We start from the raw sequence: 18,312 nt of genomic DNA on the forward strand, positions 1-18,312 counted from the left end.
GTTCAGTCTTCCTTCGGGCTCATCCAGTCCATTGATACCACAATGAGGCCCATTCCAGTTTTATTATGTTTCAATGTTTATCCTCCTCTTTAAACCGCAATTAGAATATAATTTTAGTTCGACGAAACAGTCATCGGTTGCCTCCTTGTTAACACAGCTCGAGACATCTTCTGGAGATTGCGAACGCTGTCGTTTCGTCCCTTCCGATCTTCATCCTCACAAGGTCTGATCTTTATTCTCAATCTATTCATAAAATGTTATCTTTTAGGGTTCGTAAAATTTGATTCCGTATTGCTTGATCGATCCATCCGTTGATTTTTTATTTCGTGTAATTGAAATCGCTACTCGATTTTATTTGGCTTGATTGGTTCTTATGTAATTGGGTTGAAAGCAGAATTGTTCTAATTATACGATTTAATTGATTTTCTCTCCCCTTTTTTAATTCAATATTATATTTGTGTGTGTGCGTGTTTTTTTTTAAATTTTGTTGTTGCTGAGAAAACGAACCGAAAATTAATTTGTAGAATTTTAAAATAAATAATGTTGGTGCCTAAAGAGTTACACGAATATCTATTGGAAACATTTTGTTGTTTTTTTTGGGGGGGAGGGGTGTGTGCGGGTTGTTATTTTTTGCTTTTAACTTGTTGCATTTTCTTAGCAACCAAACAGAACGCTATAGATATGGAGGAGGAAAACGGTGTTTTCTGAATTTTAAGTTATGTATTATTTGGTTCCGGAAATTTTATCTGTGTTGCTTTGCAATTACCTAGTGGCCATGTTTGTGAAGAAGGAAAATGAAAAAACTGGTTTTTGTACTCTGATGTTTGAGGTATTTTTGCTCTTTTTTAGGGACCCTTGGTGTAAGCACTAGAGAAAATGCCACCTCAAAAGATTGAAACTGGTCATGAGGACACAGTACATGATGTGGCGATGGATTACTATGGCAAGCGCCTCGCCACGGCATCTTCGGATTACTCAATTAAGATCATTGGTGTGGGCAATAACACCTCTCAGCATCTCGCAAAGCTTAGTGGTCATAAAGGTGCTGTTTGGGAGGTGGCTTGGGCTCACCCAAAATTTGGGTCTATACTTGCATCCTGTTCTTTTGACGGGACTGTCATAATATGGAAGGAGGGTAACAGTAATGAGTGGATCAAAGATCATGTTTTTGAGGACCACAAATCGTCAGTCAATTCGATTGATTGGGCGCCTCATGAGCTCGGTCTATGTTTGGCTTGTGGTTCGTCAGATGGGAACATATCAGTTTTTACGGCTAGAGCTGATGGCGGCTGGGATACATCTAGGATTGACCAAGCTCATCCGGTTGGTGTGACTTCAGTTTCATGGGCCCCATCAACAGCTCCCGGTGCACTTGTGGGTTCTGGTTTTCTTGACCCAGTTCAGAAGCTTTGTTCAGGTGGTTGTGATAATACCGTGAAGGTGTGGAAGCTGTACAATGGAATTTGGAAGATGGACTGCTTTCCAGCTCTTCAAATGCATACTGATTGGGTTAGAGATGTTGCTTGGGCTCCCAACTTGGGGCTTCCAAAATCTACTATTGCAAGTGCATCGGAGGATGGGAAAGTTATTATATGGACTGTGGCCAGGGAAGGAGATCAATGGGAAGGTAAGGTGTTGCATGACTTCAAGACCCCTGTTTATAGAGTCAGCTGGTCACTGACTGGAAACATATTGGCTGTGGCTGATGGAAACAACAATGTAACACTGTGGGAAGAAGCAGTGGATGGGGAGTGGCGACAGGTGACTGCAGTTGGGCCGTAAGACTCTTTTAAGTTTTTCAAATTTTTATCGTGAAATACAAGATTGCATTTTAGAACCTCTTTATAATTTCTTTTGAGGACCCTAAACCGCAATCCCCACTCTTTTTATGTTACTGCATAGCTGAGCATCATTGATGGATATATCTGAACCCTAAATTTCTTAACTTTAGCTTCAACGAAGAATCTCCTTTTTCATATTACTATTTGCTAATACCAATAGGCGGTTCTATTTTTGTAAACTAGTATGCTTGGAATCTTCCGGTACATTTTTCCAGCATGGATTTCAACTGGAGTGAAAAGCTTTTCTTTGGTGTACGTTGCTTGGTTTTTGAGGTGTCCAACTGGTTAAATCACATATTGTGTTCTTTTTCCAGAACCCTTTTACTTCAAATTTGCAGGGTAATCATCAGAATCATGTCCTTTGGTTCTTAAATGCAGGTCCTACAAATAAAGATGTGAATTATGGTTTTTTTTTTTTTTTTTTTTTGGCCTTAAAATTTGGTCTGCCATGTAGTTTGAGGGAAGTTATTGGTCAAATCTTGATACAACAACAAGGTGTCCCTTATTTATGTTGGACGGTGTGGCTTAGACGTTGACATATTTTCTGTTAATACTCTTCTTTCTCATCTGTATTCAACTGAATTCATGTCTGTCCGGAAAGGGAATTTTACACTAATAACCATTAAAGTTTTGATTTTTTTCATCTTAACCCCTCAAAAATATTTCTATCAACATTAGCCATAAAACAACTTTTGAGACCAAAATACCCCTCCTTCATCTCTCCCCCAAAAAACTTGTTCTGTGGCCAAAAAGCTTGATTTTTTTTTTTAAAAAAAAATCTAATCTTTTGCGGCTTGTTGCATGATTTTAAGATGGAAAATTTGTTAAGTTGTATTCTATCAGCATTATTATTATTAATGCTTTCACCTGCAAATCCATTGATATTCATTCCCCCTTCCATAATCTTCGTGCCCAAATTGCTTCTAACTTTTCTCGACTTCGACGCGGGTGAGAGATTGCTTTTCCTTTCACCTTTTTGTTTTCTTCCGTTTAGCTTCATTATTTAAAAAAAAAAAAAACCGAAACAGAACAGAAACAAAAGCTTCAGCCCGCGGCCACCGTCCAAGGCTGCCGGCTCTCGTTTTCCGTCACCGATCCGGACGCAACCACCACTAAACGGATCATAAATCGCCGGCCATCAAACCCCAAGCATCGGACACCGTTGATTAGCCACAGATCGCCGGAAAAACAACCAAAACAGCCGCGCCAACCGTGCCGTCATTCACCGGTTTCCGTCGCGATTTAGCCAGCACCACCGTAATCAATCCACTCCTCTCCACGAGCTCAACCTCTTTCGTTATTCCCCACCTCCGATCGACCAACCCATCGCCGGAATCTAAGCATCACCAAACAGTTACAACTTATCTCAAATTTCCGGCCAAAACGCCACCGTTTCCGACGAATCACAAACATCATCATGAACAACTTCAAGTTTTGGTGCGACAGGTGCCCTGTCATCAGATTCATCCCCTGACTCAGATCAATAAATTTGAAAATAACTAATGCCACGATGCCGATTAGTTTTGGTCTGTAAAGAAGGGTAATTTGGGAAGAAAGGCTTGTGTTTGGCTAATGTTGATAGAAAAAAGTTCAAAGGATTAGTTGCAAAAATAACAAAATATTTATGGTTATTTTCGTAAATTTTCCGTCCGGAAACATGCAACAAATTCAATGGATTTCTAAGGATTTGATGCACAACTTAAACATGGAGCCCTTGTCGTGTGCTCACGTTCCATCACTTTTTCTCGATTGGTTGAGTTGATTGGTTTTTGAATTCATATGAAATTACATCTCTATTGGATTTCCAAAACATTGTTCTGTCCTTAGGTTTTCCTAATCAATCTCCAAATGATTTTTTTTTTTTTTGAATTCATCTCCAAATGAAATTTGATTTCAATAGTTAAATCCCAAATATAAAAATATCTATAGATAAATCACTTGACTAAAAATTTGTTTTCCCTATAGGGAATTTGGCTGATTGATTCTCACGTTTTTTTTTTATTTTTTTGGGGGGGTAAAAAGTTTCTTAACTAATGATCCAGATTAATGTAAAGGCTCAGTATTAGTTTGATTTAGTTCTGACATATCCCTACCCTTACAGGTTCGATTGAAAATCGATGATTGAGATTAATGTGAAATTGAAACTCAAAACTTGATCAACTGATTGAAATAGAGAAACGTTAATAATAAGTAAAATTCTAATAAATATGATCACTTCAATTGTTTTTGGTTTGAGGCTAGTGCTAGTGAGTACTAATTTTAAAAAAATTACTAAATAAATTTATTTATATCCTACGTCTACGTATCTTTAAGAACTTTTTAGATTTAAGTGATACCACAATCTGAATAATTTTCGTTTAAAAAGGCATGTATGGACATTCAATCAGGATCTACCTTAAGAATAATTTACTTTTAGGTATTTAAAAGAAAACCAAATTTTATTGGTGTGAGTTAAATACTCAAATAAGATATATCTTGAAAATAATTTATCATCAAATTATTAGATTCTCTAATGTTGATAAGTATTGATTTTTCTTTTCTTTTTTTGTGGGGGAAGATAGGCATTGATTAATTATGCAAGTGAAGTATTTAGTAAACTTTGAATCTCAATAATTGCGGTTAAACATCAGCCAACTGCGCAGTCCAAGCCTAATATCAAGGTGAAAGGCACGTGCGGAGAGAGTGTGCGATGCACGTGACTCCCCAACACGTGCTACCATGTTCATCAGTTCGGACATGGCAAGCACAACGCACGTGTGAGGAAGCATGAAAGGAAAGTGGGTATGAACACTCAATTGATTCCGGCCACGTGGAATTTGACCCACCCCATTGGTTGAGCTTTTAAAACTGAAAGACCTCACATGATTGCTGACAATTTCATCACCTTTGTCACGTGCTTCGTGGACCCACGAAAGCATATTAAGTAAATTTAATTTAAAAATTAAAAAGAAAGCATTAACTAAGCTTTCCTTTATTAATCTAATGTTTTAGTTCGTGCTCAGCTATTAGGAGGGAGAGGATACACAACAATTAGATCACTTAGAAAAATGTTTTAAAAAAATCTGCAATTAGATTTTGTTAATTTACAGCGATTGTATTATTGCAATTTCACTTTAAAAAGTACATTTGTTTTTCAAAATTATATTACAATTAGTAAATTAAACTTACATAATTATAACATAATTTAAGTTCAAAAATCTCCTTATGGTAATTTATAACATAAATAAAGAGATCGGAAACCTCCTCTCATGATGAAAGGAAAGGTGTACACTATTGTGGTGTTTTATGATATGAGCTATTAAACTATTTTGTATATGTTGGCTAGTTTAGTATATATAGTAAAATCTCTGTAAAATAATAATGTCGGGATTAAATAAAGTTATTAATTTAAAGATGTATTAATTAATAGAAAATTTATAATTTATTAATTTATAGGGATATATATATATATATATATATATATATATATATATATATATATATATATAATGAACATACATTTTAATCAACTAAAAATTTATTGTATTTACCAACATAATCAATTATAAATAAATTAATCCACTAAATATAAATTAAATTAACAAAAAAATAAAAATTCTTGCAAGTTCATAATTCAATCCTGATACTTCTAGAAGCAATAAGTAAAATTAGAGATGAAATCTAACTATATTTAAATTTCGAAAAAAAAGTAACAATCCAGTTTTGTTTTGTTTAATAAAATATCATAGCAACAATTATTATAGTTTTCAATAAATTATTAATTTATGATATGAATGGGACCACAAAATTGTATAAAAATTTTTAAAAATGTATTATTTCATCAATTTATTAAAATTTATTAATGTATACTTTTGGCTTAAATTGGGACTGCGGATACCTATTATATTAATTTATTAAATATTGAGCCATAGATATTTTACTGTACATGCCTATATCTACTAGTACACAACTTTGTGCTGCAGCTAATCTTATTTTTATTTGGAATAAAAAATTTATAAAAAAAATACAAATGCCAATAGTCTTTTTAAATAATAAGTTGCAAATTTGTAAATATTAGTTAAAGAAAAAAAGCTAATTGGTGGCAGTAAATGAATAAAATAACTGTAAAAACTAACCTTATCCAATTACCCAGGTTTGTTAACACTAACATTGGGATTAGTGTAGAGCATAACTGAGCCCATCCTTGACTTTGGGGTTTGTGAAAAATGATTAATCAGACACAAGAGCAATAGCACATGGTTTGTGCTCTTCTAAAGATTTTTTATTAGGAATTAACTGCAGTGGGTTTAAAAGATAAAAGTGAAAAACAGAAAAAAAAAAAAAATTTCAAAAGAGCCACGTGGACAAGATCATGACCCGTTACTTGGGTTAAAGTTGAGCTGTTCCCATCGTGCTTCAACGTGGCAAGCGAATATAACAAGGTGTAAATGATATATGAGAATTGGGTGACAAGGTACAATTAATTAAAGATATAAATGCTAAAAAAATTCAGAGGCAGAAATAAATTAAGATTAAATTAAAGAGGAGGGAAAAAAAAAGTCACAATTCCCAAGGGAAAAATTATTAATAGCATAGGAATCCGGCTGTAAACTTGGACACTAATGAAACGAATCACAGCGACAAAACCTGCTACATATAGATCGATTTTCAATTTCTTATTGGGGTTGAATTTTGTTCATTTTTATTATTTTTAGAATTGATTGTATTAATTTATGCATTGATTGTCCAATAATGTCATGTTATTTGATGAATTTTTGTTTTTAATTGCACACCACCCTCTTTTTTTATCTAGATTTTTGAGTTGTGATTTAATTTTAAGTGATTGAAAAATACCCTACTACGTTTACGAGTTAATGTTTTCATTATGCAGAATTATGAATTAAAATTTATAGCATCTCAGTAATAATATAACAATTATAACTAAAAAATAATGCATAACATTGTTAATATTGGATATAAGACAAAGTTTATGACAAGAAATTAATGCTTAACATTATTATTATACGTTAGTTGTATTTGTTAATCAAACATAGATGTTGTTGTGTTTCATTTGAATAAAAGCTGCTTAAAATTTCAATGTTTGGTAAATAATGGAGTAATGTGACAAATTGCTCACAAACACTCTACTACAATTCATTACCAACTAGCACGCTAACCAAGATACAATACATAATGTTCTGGCTGTAATCAACTTAATTAAACCATTTCCACATATACTAAACTTTTCAAGTTGTGTCTTGCAAATTTTAAAAATGCACACAACTTGCCCAAGTCAGCTGTTAATTACCAATATAAGTTGTATTTTTTAATCTTTCTTAATGAATTCTTCATTTGGGGGGAAAAAAGAGAGAGAAAAATCTTGTAATTTTCCATTTCAGTCATCTTATAATATTACATTGAATATGCTTCACCACAATTTCAATGAGATAAAATAAATTTATCTACATCACTACCCTTAAATTACACATATTAATTGAAAATTTTAGATAATTTTACATGAATTGCATAAGAAATATGTTAAAATTTTGTCTAGGTAATTAACTTTGTGTTAACACGATTAGAATATTTGATTTGAATTTAAGAAATTTAAATTTATAACTATTAAGATATTTACTTGTTACACTAATTATTAAACTACCAATTCAATCTATTCTCATCAATATAATAAAAAGTCGTATCCTAATAAAAAACTTGACATTATGAAGATTCTCAATTTATTTTATTTACCTTCTTTACAACGGGTCTTAATTGCTTCATTATCCTCTCGGCGAATGATTCACTACTTTACCTTTGTTTAAAGCAAAAACAATAACAACTTTACCTTTATGGGTCAGAGGTTACCACCATTGCCAGCTCATCTCTTCACAAGCGCCAATCAAGTTACAGTAAACCTACAAATGTTTAAAAATTAAAAAAATGATTTGAATTTTTAATTTATCATACAGTATTAGTTCTGCTTAATTAATTAATTAATTAATTCAAATGCATTAGCATACCAAAAAAAGCAAATACAGCAGAACTTGCAAGTCACTTCCCATTAGAAAATTCCATTGATAAAAGACGCTCAAAGTTCCACTTATTTACCGCTTTGCCCTTCCTCTACTCCTCAAAACCCCCTCCCTCCCCCCTTCACTCGCTCAGTAAAGACCCGAGAAATTTTCTCAAAAAATTTATCTTATATTTTCTCTCATTTTCCTTCTATCCAAACAGAACAAATTTCATCACTCAGCTCAAATTTCTCCAAAACTTCGCCATTTTCACTCTACAAACTTTTCAAACTTCGCACATTCTCTCTCAGAATCGCTCAATTTCTCGGCAGTTTTCTCTCCTCACAAACAGCGATACTTTCTTAATGGAGACACCGGAATTCTACATCGGAGGTTACTTCAACGCCGCGTCGACGAACAATTTCTCGTCGGAGAAGCGAGTCGTCGTCGCGGCCGACCAAAAACCAGGCGAGAACTTCAACTTCACCGTTGAAGACCTACTCGACTTCTCCAACGACGACGCCATCATGAACGACGGCGGATTTTTCGAAAATGTCGCCGCTAACTCCACTGATTCTTCCACCGTCACGTCCAATTCCGCCGTCTCCGGCGGCGAAAACAACTTCCCTGCCAATTTCTCCGGTTGCCGTAGCAGCAACAGCTTCGCTGACTCCCAATTCTGCGGCGAACTATGCGTTCCGGTGATTTTCCTTTTCCTTTTCCTTTTCGTTTGAAATAAGTTTCGAAAATTTGAATATTACGTGAAATTTATGAATTACTATTTTTATTGAATTTTTTTTTTAATTCTAATTATCTTTTTGAAATTTTGTTACAGTACGATGACTTGGCAGAGTTAGAATGGCTTTCAAATTTTGTTGAAGACTCATTCTCAATGGACCAAACATTACAAAAGAGTGACCTTGAGTTTTTATCCGGGTCCAAATCACTCACACCCGAATCCTCTTCATCATCAACCCGACTCGAACCGGTCAGCCCAAAAGCCAGCAACCCGGTTTTCCTCCCCGAGACTCCGCTGCCCGGTAAAGCCCGGTCCAAGCGCCCACGTGCTGCGCCTTGTGATTGGTCCACACGTCTCCTCCACGTGTCCCCGAAGGGACCGTCCGTGGAGCGTGAGAGTCCGAACCCCCTGATGCATACGGAGTCGGGTGATTCAGTTCGAAAATGTTTGCACTGTGCGTCAGAGAAGACCCCACAATGGCGGACTGGGCCGATGGGTCCGAAAACTTTGTGCAATGCGTGTGGAGTCCGCTACAAGTCCGGTCGGTTGGTACCCGAATACCGACCCGCTGCTAGTCCCACATTTGTGTCAGCAAAGCATTCAAATTCACATAGGAAGGTAATGGAACTTAGGAGGCAGAAAGAAATGCAAAGGGCACCGCAGCAACAATTTCTTGGTCAACGTTCGATTTTCGGTGTATCCAACGGTGCTGATGATTACTTGATTCATCATCCTAGCGGACCTGATTTTAGGCATATGATTTAGGTTGAAATTGAAGTGTTTAACAATCAATTGCAGTTCGCTATATTTTTTTTTTTCCTTCGAGAATTCGATTTTGTAGCTTTTTGCTCCGCAAAAATTGTATAATTTTGATTTTAAAAAAATATATATTCGGGGGTAGAAGGGAGAAAATGAACATTAGAAATGATTTTTACATTCGTAAAAAGAGAAATGAGAGAGAAAATTTAAATGAGTTAAAAAGAGAAAAATTTACAACGAGATAAAGCGTGTTGTGGAATGAAGCGAATGGTGCAACACTTTGATGAGACCAAAGGGCCAACACAAGTATGGGGTTGCTTGCCCATACCTAAAATACAACAATTGCACATGACAAGCTGGTTGGTTCGTTCATTCACTCAAATCATGCCTTTTGATTAGCCAATATGTTTTGGTTCCTTTCTTTTGAATTCAAATGTGAATCAATTATTCAATCTGGCTGCAAATAAAAGAAAAGTCCTTCCTTCCAATAAGCACTTTCACAATAATGATTATTCCCATAAGAGATTAAAGTGCTTTTGTTTAAGCAAACCGAGAACGAAAATTGCTGCCAGGAGTGGCGTGGATTTCAGTGAGGAATTGTCAACTGGAATTTCAACCAACCGGGTAATTAAACATCGTCCTATGCACGTACTCATAGTGTCCATTCTATATATGTGTACAGATCTCTTAAAATCCAAATGGCGAAATCAATGGGGGGGAGAAACCAATAAAGAAAATTAAAAAAGGAAAAAAAAAAAGAAGAAAAGGTGAGAGTACCCAGAAAAAGCTTTAATTCAAAGAGACCTTGGCAGAAGCACAGGTAGCAGCCGCTGCTTAGCTTGCAAAATGGCGAACAAAGTCATGTGCAAGCAGGCGATCTTAATTAATTAATTAATTAAGAAGATTTAGGTGTTCTCATTGGGATGGCTTATGTGATTGTCCACCATACTTTCGACATTTAATCTTCCATTTTGGGTCCACTTTAATTGTGTATGATTATGAGTCAAAATCAGTATTATTCTTCCTAGATTGTGACACTGCGCGAGTGGGTCATAGTTAATTCTTTTCTCCCTGGCGTAATTAGGCGATTAGGAACAAGTTTGTTAATATTGTAGTTTTTAAAATAATTATTATTAATTGTATTGTAAAAATAAACTGCTACAAATATTTCGTGAAATTAATTTTTAAAAGTACTGTGAGTTTTAAAAATTGTTATATATGTTTGATGAATCTTATTATTAAATTGTTGTAAAAATTTAAATGAATGAAATAGACATAATACTGAATAAATTTTATTTATATACTTATAAACATGTATATATAATTTTTTTATTGTACATATATAATAATTGACAAATAAAATAAATATTTAGTATTTTGTTATTTCAATGTAATTGGTAGAAATGATTTATTTAAATTTAATGATTTTATTTCCTAACCGGACAAGGATAATATTGGATTTTTATAATATATGCAAGGATACATATTGAATTATATTAAGTATAAAGCTAGTTCTTAAAATTATATTTTGAAAAGCCGTTCCTTCTCTACTTTCTAAAATTTGTTGTAGGCTGAGGTAATTTTAGTAAAAGTAATTTTTAAAATTTTTTATCAAATATCAAAATTAATTTTTAAGTTTTTAAAATCACTTTTTAACCTCTCAAACATGATTCAAAATAGCCCTAGGATGGTTTTGTGTAACAAAAATGGGTGAGCTCACTTTTGGTGCATGCACATACGTAGGTTAAGCCATTTTTGGCAACCTCCTCTTAGTTCATTTCCTTGCTTCTAAGCCATCTTTTGTATTAAGCCGCATCGAATTAGGTGGGAGTTGTCGTTCAACTGTGTTACGACAGACAAATGAAAATCTTTATACATTGTACTGCATCGGAACATTAATTTATTCAGATGGTGAAAATAATTGTTCAATATAAAAGTGAAGGATAAGTTGAATATTATTGTTAAATCCGGAAATAATTTTTATTTTTATTTGATTTTTCTTAAATAGACCTTGATGAAATGAGGATGCATGAGAATAATGAATTACTTTGTGTTTAATTATAACAATTTTATTAATAAATTAGAGAATAATAATACACTTTTCAAGTATCATCCCAACATTGGTTATCAAGTCAATTGTCATTTATTCATCAAGTAAATTTACCAATTTTATGAAATTGGGCAATAACCTATAAATGAATGTCAACTTTGATTCTTGGGATAGAAATATAAAGAACTGCTCAAAATTATGAAATGACGGAAATGCCTCATTTTTATTTTTATTTTACTTAGATCCAAACAAAACAATGAAGTTAATAATTCATCAACGGTAAAAAGTCAAAAATGCCCTCACGTTACACGAATTAATATAGAGTTTAAATAGTGAGCACAGCAGCATTACTCATATTCAAAAAGAAAAAAAAAATAGTGAGCACTTTACCTTTTACGGGCCGATCCGGTGCGAGCGGGGATTAGTTTGGATTATAATACAGGCTTAAAGGTGCCTCCCATACTATGTTAAGTTAAAAAAAAAAGAAAAAAAAAACCTCCATCTATATACTTTTTTTATTTTTAGCTTAACATAGTATCATATTATATAATATCTGTATGTAGTATTAAATTAATCACAATATGTAGTATCCCTAGATGACTTTATTCCAAAATTTAAGTAAGTAATATAAATAGTCTGCCGCGATTGGCTTAACATGGAAATTGCAAAGCAAAAACCATTGGGAATAATTCATGCAAGTAGCCTAAACATTGCATGTAAAATGCAATTCCAATACAGGCAACACATGCGAGCTGCCAGCTACTTTTTCGATTCCAACAACTTAAAGGCCGCAGAATACCAAAAACGGTACAGAAAAAAAGTACACCGTATGTACATAAATTTATTGTGTATTTGAGGCAGTATCTCATTTTGTATTATTAAATACATATGCATGAACGTAAATCAAGATATACAGTAAATTAAAAGAATTTATAACGTGTGAGCAGTGAGTGAGCGTAGACATGCATGTGGAAATCAAAGATGAGCACATGCACGTAGTACGTGACGTGCATGACTACTGCCTCTGTGCTTCTCTGCAAATTGTTTGTTTAATGAATATATAATAAAGTAAAGGATATATAAATATTTTCCCCCCAAAAAGAAAAATAAAAAATCACAAATGGGGTTTATTCTTGCTGCCCAGCGTCTGGGGATCTTTCCATGTTATTTGTTATAAAGAAGATAGGGTTCTTGTCCCCCCGCACCACCCCACATTCACTATTCATTACGTGACTTTTTTGGTTTCTCGTCAACTTCTTTAATAATTTATTGCTGAAAATGACATTGGAGGACAAGATAATTACGATAAAAAAAACACTCTGAAGGTATAGTAGTCAAAACCTTAGCAAAGCTCAAAATCGAATTGATAATGCACAAGACTCTTAAGTTCTTAATCCACCATACATAAGCATATATACTCAAGAGTTGAACCTTTCCTTAAAGGAGAAGGCTTATAGATATGATTGACATACCCTGATATCAATTAGGCACAAATGCAAAGAAACCCACATGGACTGCAATTAATATATTTTGACTATTTCAACCTAAAGATACACACATGTGAAGTTATAAATGTTAATGGGCAAACATGGGACTGAATGATCCGATCCGAACGATTATCATAAAAGTACATACGAAATTTTATCTGTGTTGTCATCTAACTTTCCTTTCACCAAGTCAAGAAGATACTTGAACCGCATTAGGGTAATTTTTTTTTTTTTCCTTTTGGGAGTTGTAAGATTGCCATCTTTATATTTCTTTTTTTCTTAGCATTGCACAGTCTTTTTTTTTTTTTTTTTCAAATGGTTAAACTCTTAAAGTGATACATCATTACTCATTAGTGCTAGTCAAAGGAAAGAGGGCTTTACAAACGAGCCGATTTATTATCAAATAATTGAGAAAAACTTCCCCCATCACATGGACTCTTGCGTCCTGATAAAATACATGTAATTTGGCTATTTATTTTGTAGTATGCCATTTTAACATAAATCTAATTTAAAGGTAATTTTGAAATTATAGACGGGTATCTCTATTAGAAACATTATAAAACACTAATTTTTAAAAACGGACTTTACAAAGCATGATTAGGTAGAGCATCACTAAAAAAACTCTTCTAATTTAACTTTTCAAATACTTATTTACTTACATACATGGCAAATAGAAAAGTAAAAAAAAAAGAAAAAAAAAACCCATCTTCTAAAAGATTTTTCAAATAAAAATAAGTTTATATTATTTTAATTAAACCTTTTCCTCTATCAAAATAATAGCAATTGTATCACTTCTCTCTCTTTTTTTTTTTTGATTCAATAGGGGCCTGCTAAAAGAGCTACAAGGACACTATTCGGGGGTGAGCCACCCCATACATATCATGAAGAAGAAAAGGAATGACACAAGCCGGGGGACTATTCAAATTGTGAAGGCCAATTGGAAGGTCGGAAGCATAATTCGCAATTGAGTCTGCAGCAAAATTTGCCTCTCTGTAAACATGGTTCACAGAAATGTGCCAATTCCTGTGTATAAGCTCTTTGATGGACGAAACCAGCGGAGAGTATTCATTAGTCATTTCTTCAAGATTATTCAGCATTTGAACAACGCACTGACTATCGACTTCAACAAGAAGCCAGCGAATACCGTGGTTCCAAGCCATAACCAGACCTTGATAAACCCCCCATAGTTCTGCAACTGTGACCGAACAATACCCAATGTTCATTGCAAAGCCACTAACCCAATCCCCGTTAGAGTTTCGAAGAATTCCTCCAGCAAACGAACCCCTATTTCTTTTACATGCACCATCTGAGTTAAGTTTGCACAAAGGCCATACAGGGGGTTGCCACCCAATCCACTTTTCCACTTTTCTTGTCGGACTATTGAGGCCAGACTTGTTGGAGCTAGTGATCTCTTCTGCACGAATAAGAACATCTTGAGCCATACGAATTGAGTCCGTTGAAACCTTATTAAACTGGTATTGATTCCGCCAAAACCATAGTCTCCATATTGCGACTCCAAACATACAAGACCATTCCAAACCATTCTCCATGCATTGGTTACTTCTCAAATTAAGAGTTAACCAGTCAAGAAGATTTGAAGAGAAAAAAACTTGACGCCACTCACTTGGGAGAAGTTGGTTCCATAACCTTTTTGCCATAAAACAGTCACGAAGTACATGAAGCGTGGTCTCTGATGCCACCCCACAATGGTCACAGGTCCAGTCAATATGGATGTGCCTTCGTCCAATTTCGGCTTTTGTCTTCAACCGATCATGAAGGGCAAGCCATATAAAGGTTTGCACACGAGGCGGCCCCTTCCATTTCCAAGCAATGTTCCACCGAGAGTGTTCTATACCAATTTCATTTTTGGTTATGGCCATATAGGCAGACTTGACAGAGAAGTCCCCCCGTTGAGAATTAGCCCAAAAAAATTTATCATCTCCCTTTCCTTCCATTGGTGGCTGAACAGCTGCAATTCTTAAAATAATACAATTCGGGAGGAGATGTTCAAAAGAATCCCAGCGCCAGTTGCCATTAGCATCGACAAAATCAACAATTAAATTCATTAAACTCTCGACAGGAATAGGAGCCAGCACATATGAACTCAAAGGCTTGTGCTTAGTAACCCAACAGTCCAACCAAAAACGGACCCTCCTACCATTTCCTATATTCCACCGTAGCCCTTTAAGAGTATTCGACCAAACCTTTCCAATTGATTTCCAAAGATGCGAACCACTGCGAGTTGGTAAACCAAGAGGGAAATCCGAGTCAGCTACGCCATATTTGGTATAGAGTACTCTACACCAAAGACTCGTTGGTTCAGAAACCAAACCCCAAGCTAATTTCATCATTAAGGCTTTGTTCATCATCCCAAGATTTTTAAGCCCTAAGCCACCACAAATTTTTGGCTGACAAACCTTATCCCAATCGATAAGACTCATCTTTCGATTCTCGTTCGACCCACTCCATATAAACCGCTTACAGATCTGATTAATCTTATTAATAACCCCAGCTGGAATCTCCGATGTTTGCATGGCGTACACTGGTATTGCTTGTAAAACAGACTGAGTAAGTGTGATTCTCCTCGCCAAAGACAATTGTGAAGCATTCCAACCCGAAAGCCGCTTTTCTACCTTGTCAACAATATCATGATAAGTATTCATTGTTACTCGTGAATGAAGCAAAGGCATTCCAAGGTACTTCCCAAGGTCTTTTATGATTGTAAACCCAAGAAAATTGCCAATACGGGAGGCCTCACCATTATGGATATTCTTCGAGAAAAAAAAGCTGAGTTTTAATTCTGTTAATCTTAGCTCCAGAGCTGATACAGAAATCCTCCAAAACCGAGTTAACTATCCTTGCCTGATCACTCGAAGCTTCAGCCAACAAAAGCAAATCATCTGCAAAAAATAAATGTGAGAGGGGGATTCCATTCCGTGACAGACGCATAGGCTTCCACACACCGTCAGCCACCGCTTTATAAATTCCATGGCTCAACCTTTCAATACACAATACAAAGATATAAGAGGAAATAAGATCCCCTTGTCGAATGCCCCTGGAAGGTACAAAGTCCTTCGTAAGCTCGCCATTGCAAAGAACATTCATCCGTGCAGTGGTAATGCATTCTATAGTAACCTGAATGAGCTCCAATGGTAAACCCGTCTCATTTAAAGTATCAAAGATAAAACTCCAGCTTAACCTATTATAAGCTTTTTCAAGATCCACTTTAATAGCCATATACCCTCTCCTACCAGATTTCCTCTTCATAGAGTGGATCACTTCCTGAGCTACGACAATGTTCTCTATTATGTGTCTCCCAGGAACAAAACTCGTTTGATGCGGTCCAATGACATGAGGAAGGATAGTTTGAAGCCTATTAGCAATCAGCTTGGTCACAGTCTTGTAAATCACAGTGCAGAGACTTATTGGCCGATACATCTTCAAATTACGAGGATTAGCAACTTTCGAGATGAGGACTAGAAGGGTCTTGTTAATCTCCCTTGGGATGTGCTTTTTCTCAAAAATATTTTTAATAAAACTACACACTGAAGGCCCAACGGTAGACCATTGAGATTGGTAAAAAACTGCATGAAGACCATCCACTCCAGGGGCTTTCAGTGGTTTCATACTGAAAATAGTCGATCTAACTTCATTGTCATCTATAGGAGCTTGCAGCATATAAAGCATATCAGCATCAATAGGAGGGAAGCAACCCATGAGGGCATAAGGATGGGAGCCACTCATATCCGAAGTGTACAGAGTAGAAAAAAATTCACCAGCGTGCTTCTTAATGTCGTCGCTATTGTATAACCATTGGCCTGAATCATCTTGAATAGCTATGATTTGATTTTTCTTTCGTCTGGTAATAGTTTTCCGATGGAAGAAAGCTGTATTACGATCACCCGAACGCAGCCATTCTTTTCGAGATTTTTGTAACCATAGTAATTCTTCATGATGCAGCACTTCCTCCAGCTCTCTGCGAAGTTTCCATTCCAAACGATAAAGGCTCTTTGAATCGTAAACCTCTAGAGCTCTCTGGATTCCTCCCAGGTGAGCTAGAAGCCTCATTTTCTTATGAAAAATATTCCCAAAACAATCCTTGTTCTATTGGATTACCTCACTAGTAAACGTCTGAGCAGCCGCTATATAAGGAACATTGGAATTCCAACGGGTAGCAACAAAATCAGCAAAGTCCTTGGTAGTAATCCAAGCTGCTAAAAAACGAAACGGCTTGGGACCATGCTTACACTTTTCCTCACTAACAAAACGTGCCAGCAGAGGTCTGTGATCAGACTCAACTTTTGGAAGGTGTAAGACCGAGCCTTCAGTAAAAGTTCTAAACCAATTATCATTACAAATCACCCTATCAAGTCTTTTATAAAGATTACCCCTAGCCCAAGTGTAACGTAGCCCTTTAAAATGGAGATCATGAAGCTTATTCGAGTGAAACCATTGCCGAAATAACTTACAAACTCCACTTCCATACTGGGAACCTCCTTTTCTCTCAGATGCATACATAATAGCATTAAAATCGCCACCTACAATCTAGGGGCCCTGAACCGACTTTGCAATGTGGTTGAGATGGACCCAAAGATGCCTCCTAAAAACTGGGTTCGGACTTGCATAAACAGCTGTGGCCCAAGAAACAAAATTATTATTCTCTACAATTTGCATGTGAACAAATTGTTTGTGATTCAACACCACTTTAATGACAAAAGCTTCATGCCAAAGAATCCAAATTCCCCCAGAAAAACCAGTAGCCTCAATGCGATGTGACCGAGAAAAGCCACTGTTCATAATAAAATCATCTGCCTTGCAGCCACTAATTCTTGGCTCTAAGATAACCACAATGCCCGGTTTGTAGTTATTTAGAATAGTTGCAAAAGCTCGGCGAAATTTCTTCGAGGCTGCACCTTGCACATTCCTAAACAAAATAGACTTAGACATAAAATATAAAAAAAGAGAGAAAAAGACAGCTTTACTCCGTCCTCTCCAAGACCTCATAGTCCAGGTTTATGTCATTTTCATCGTCTAGAGATACATCATCCCCTGTTGAGTCAGAGTTCTCATCGCCACTCTCATGCATGAAGTCACTATCATTGCTGTCATCTTCAGCATTTTCATTCACCTCAAAAGTTCCAGTATCAGGAGGCTCCCCTGATGGTTGAGGCGTTTCTGCCACCACGGTGTTGGAGGATAGCAATTCTGTTGGGTTGGAAGGCGTGGACATGGGGTTGATATTTGTGACAGTTGGGAAAGAAATAGCAGTGTGGAAAAGGGGATTGAGGCTAGTATGGGCGAAAACATGGGTGGGGAGATTAGGTTGATTTGCATGGTCTTTGTTCAAATCACGTGGAACTTGTAAATTTTGCATGGGGCTAGGGGCTGATTGGATGTCAGGGATGGCAATCTTTTGGTTACGTATGGTTCGGGTTGGTTGCATGGGAGA

At 35.7% G+C, this 18,312-nt stretch overlaps 2 protein-coding genes across 2 annotated transcripts; both read left to right on the plus strand.

Annotated features, from left to right (window-relative positions):
* The first annotated feature begins 106 nt into the window (after positions 1–106).
* Positions 107–1,981, plus strand: LOC18036042 (protein transport protein SEC13 homolog B). The gene is made up of 2 exons (XM_006426834.2): positions 107–223; positions 850–1,981. Exon 2 carries the CDS (start codon positions 877–879, stop codon positions 1,780–1,782), a length of 906 nt encoding a protein of 301 aa, XP_006426897.1. The 5' UTR covers positions 107–223; positions 850–876; the 3' UTR covers positions 1,783–1,981.
* Positions 1,982–7,998: 6,017 nt separating this feature from the next.
* On the plus strand, positions 7,999–9,416 carry LOC18036055 (GATA transcription factor 12). The gene is made up of 2 exons (XM_024180680.1): positions 7,999–8,529; positions 8,664–9,416. The coding sequence occupies exons 1-2, from the start codon at positions 8,194–8,196 to the stop codon at positions 9,330–9,332; spliced, it is 1,005 nt and encodes a 334-aa protein (XP_024036448.1). The 5' UTR covers positions 7,999–8,193; the 3' UTR covers positions 9,333–9,416.
* The last annotated feature ends 8,896 nt before the right edge of the window (positions 9,417–18,312 follow it).

The sequence above is a fragment of the Citrus clementina genome, unplaced genomic scaffold, assembly GCF_000493195.1.
Source record: "Citrus clementina cultivar Clemenules unplaced genomic scaffold, Citrus_clementina_v1.0 scaffold_7, whole genome shotgun sequence".
NCBI lineage: Eukaryota > Viridiplantae > Streptophyta > Magnoliopsida > Sapindales > Rutaceae > Citrus > Citrus x clementina.

Excerpts from the sequence above, each read along its gene's own strand:
- LOC18036042 (XM_006426834.2), top strand. The coding sequence starts at position 877 with ATGCCACCTCAAAAGATTGAAACTGGTCATGAGGACACAGTACATGAT.
- LOC18036055 (XM_024180680.1), top strand. The coding sequence starts at position 8,194 with ATGGAGACACCGGAATTCTACATCGGAGGTTACTTCAACGCCGCGTCG. Across the intron at positions 8,530-8,663 it reads GCGGCGAACTATGCGTTCCG|TACGATGACTTGGCAGAGTT; the intron begins GTGATTTTCCTT and ends ATTTTGTTACAG.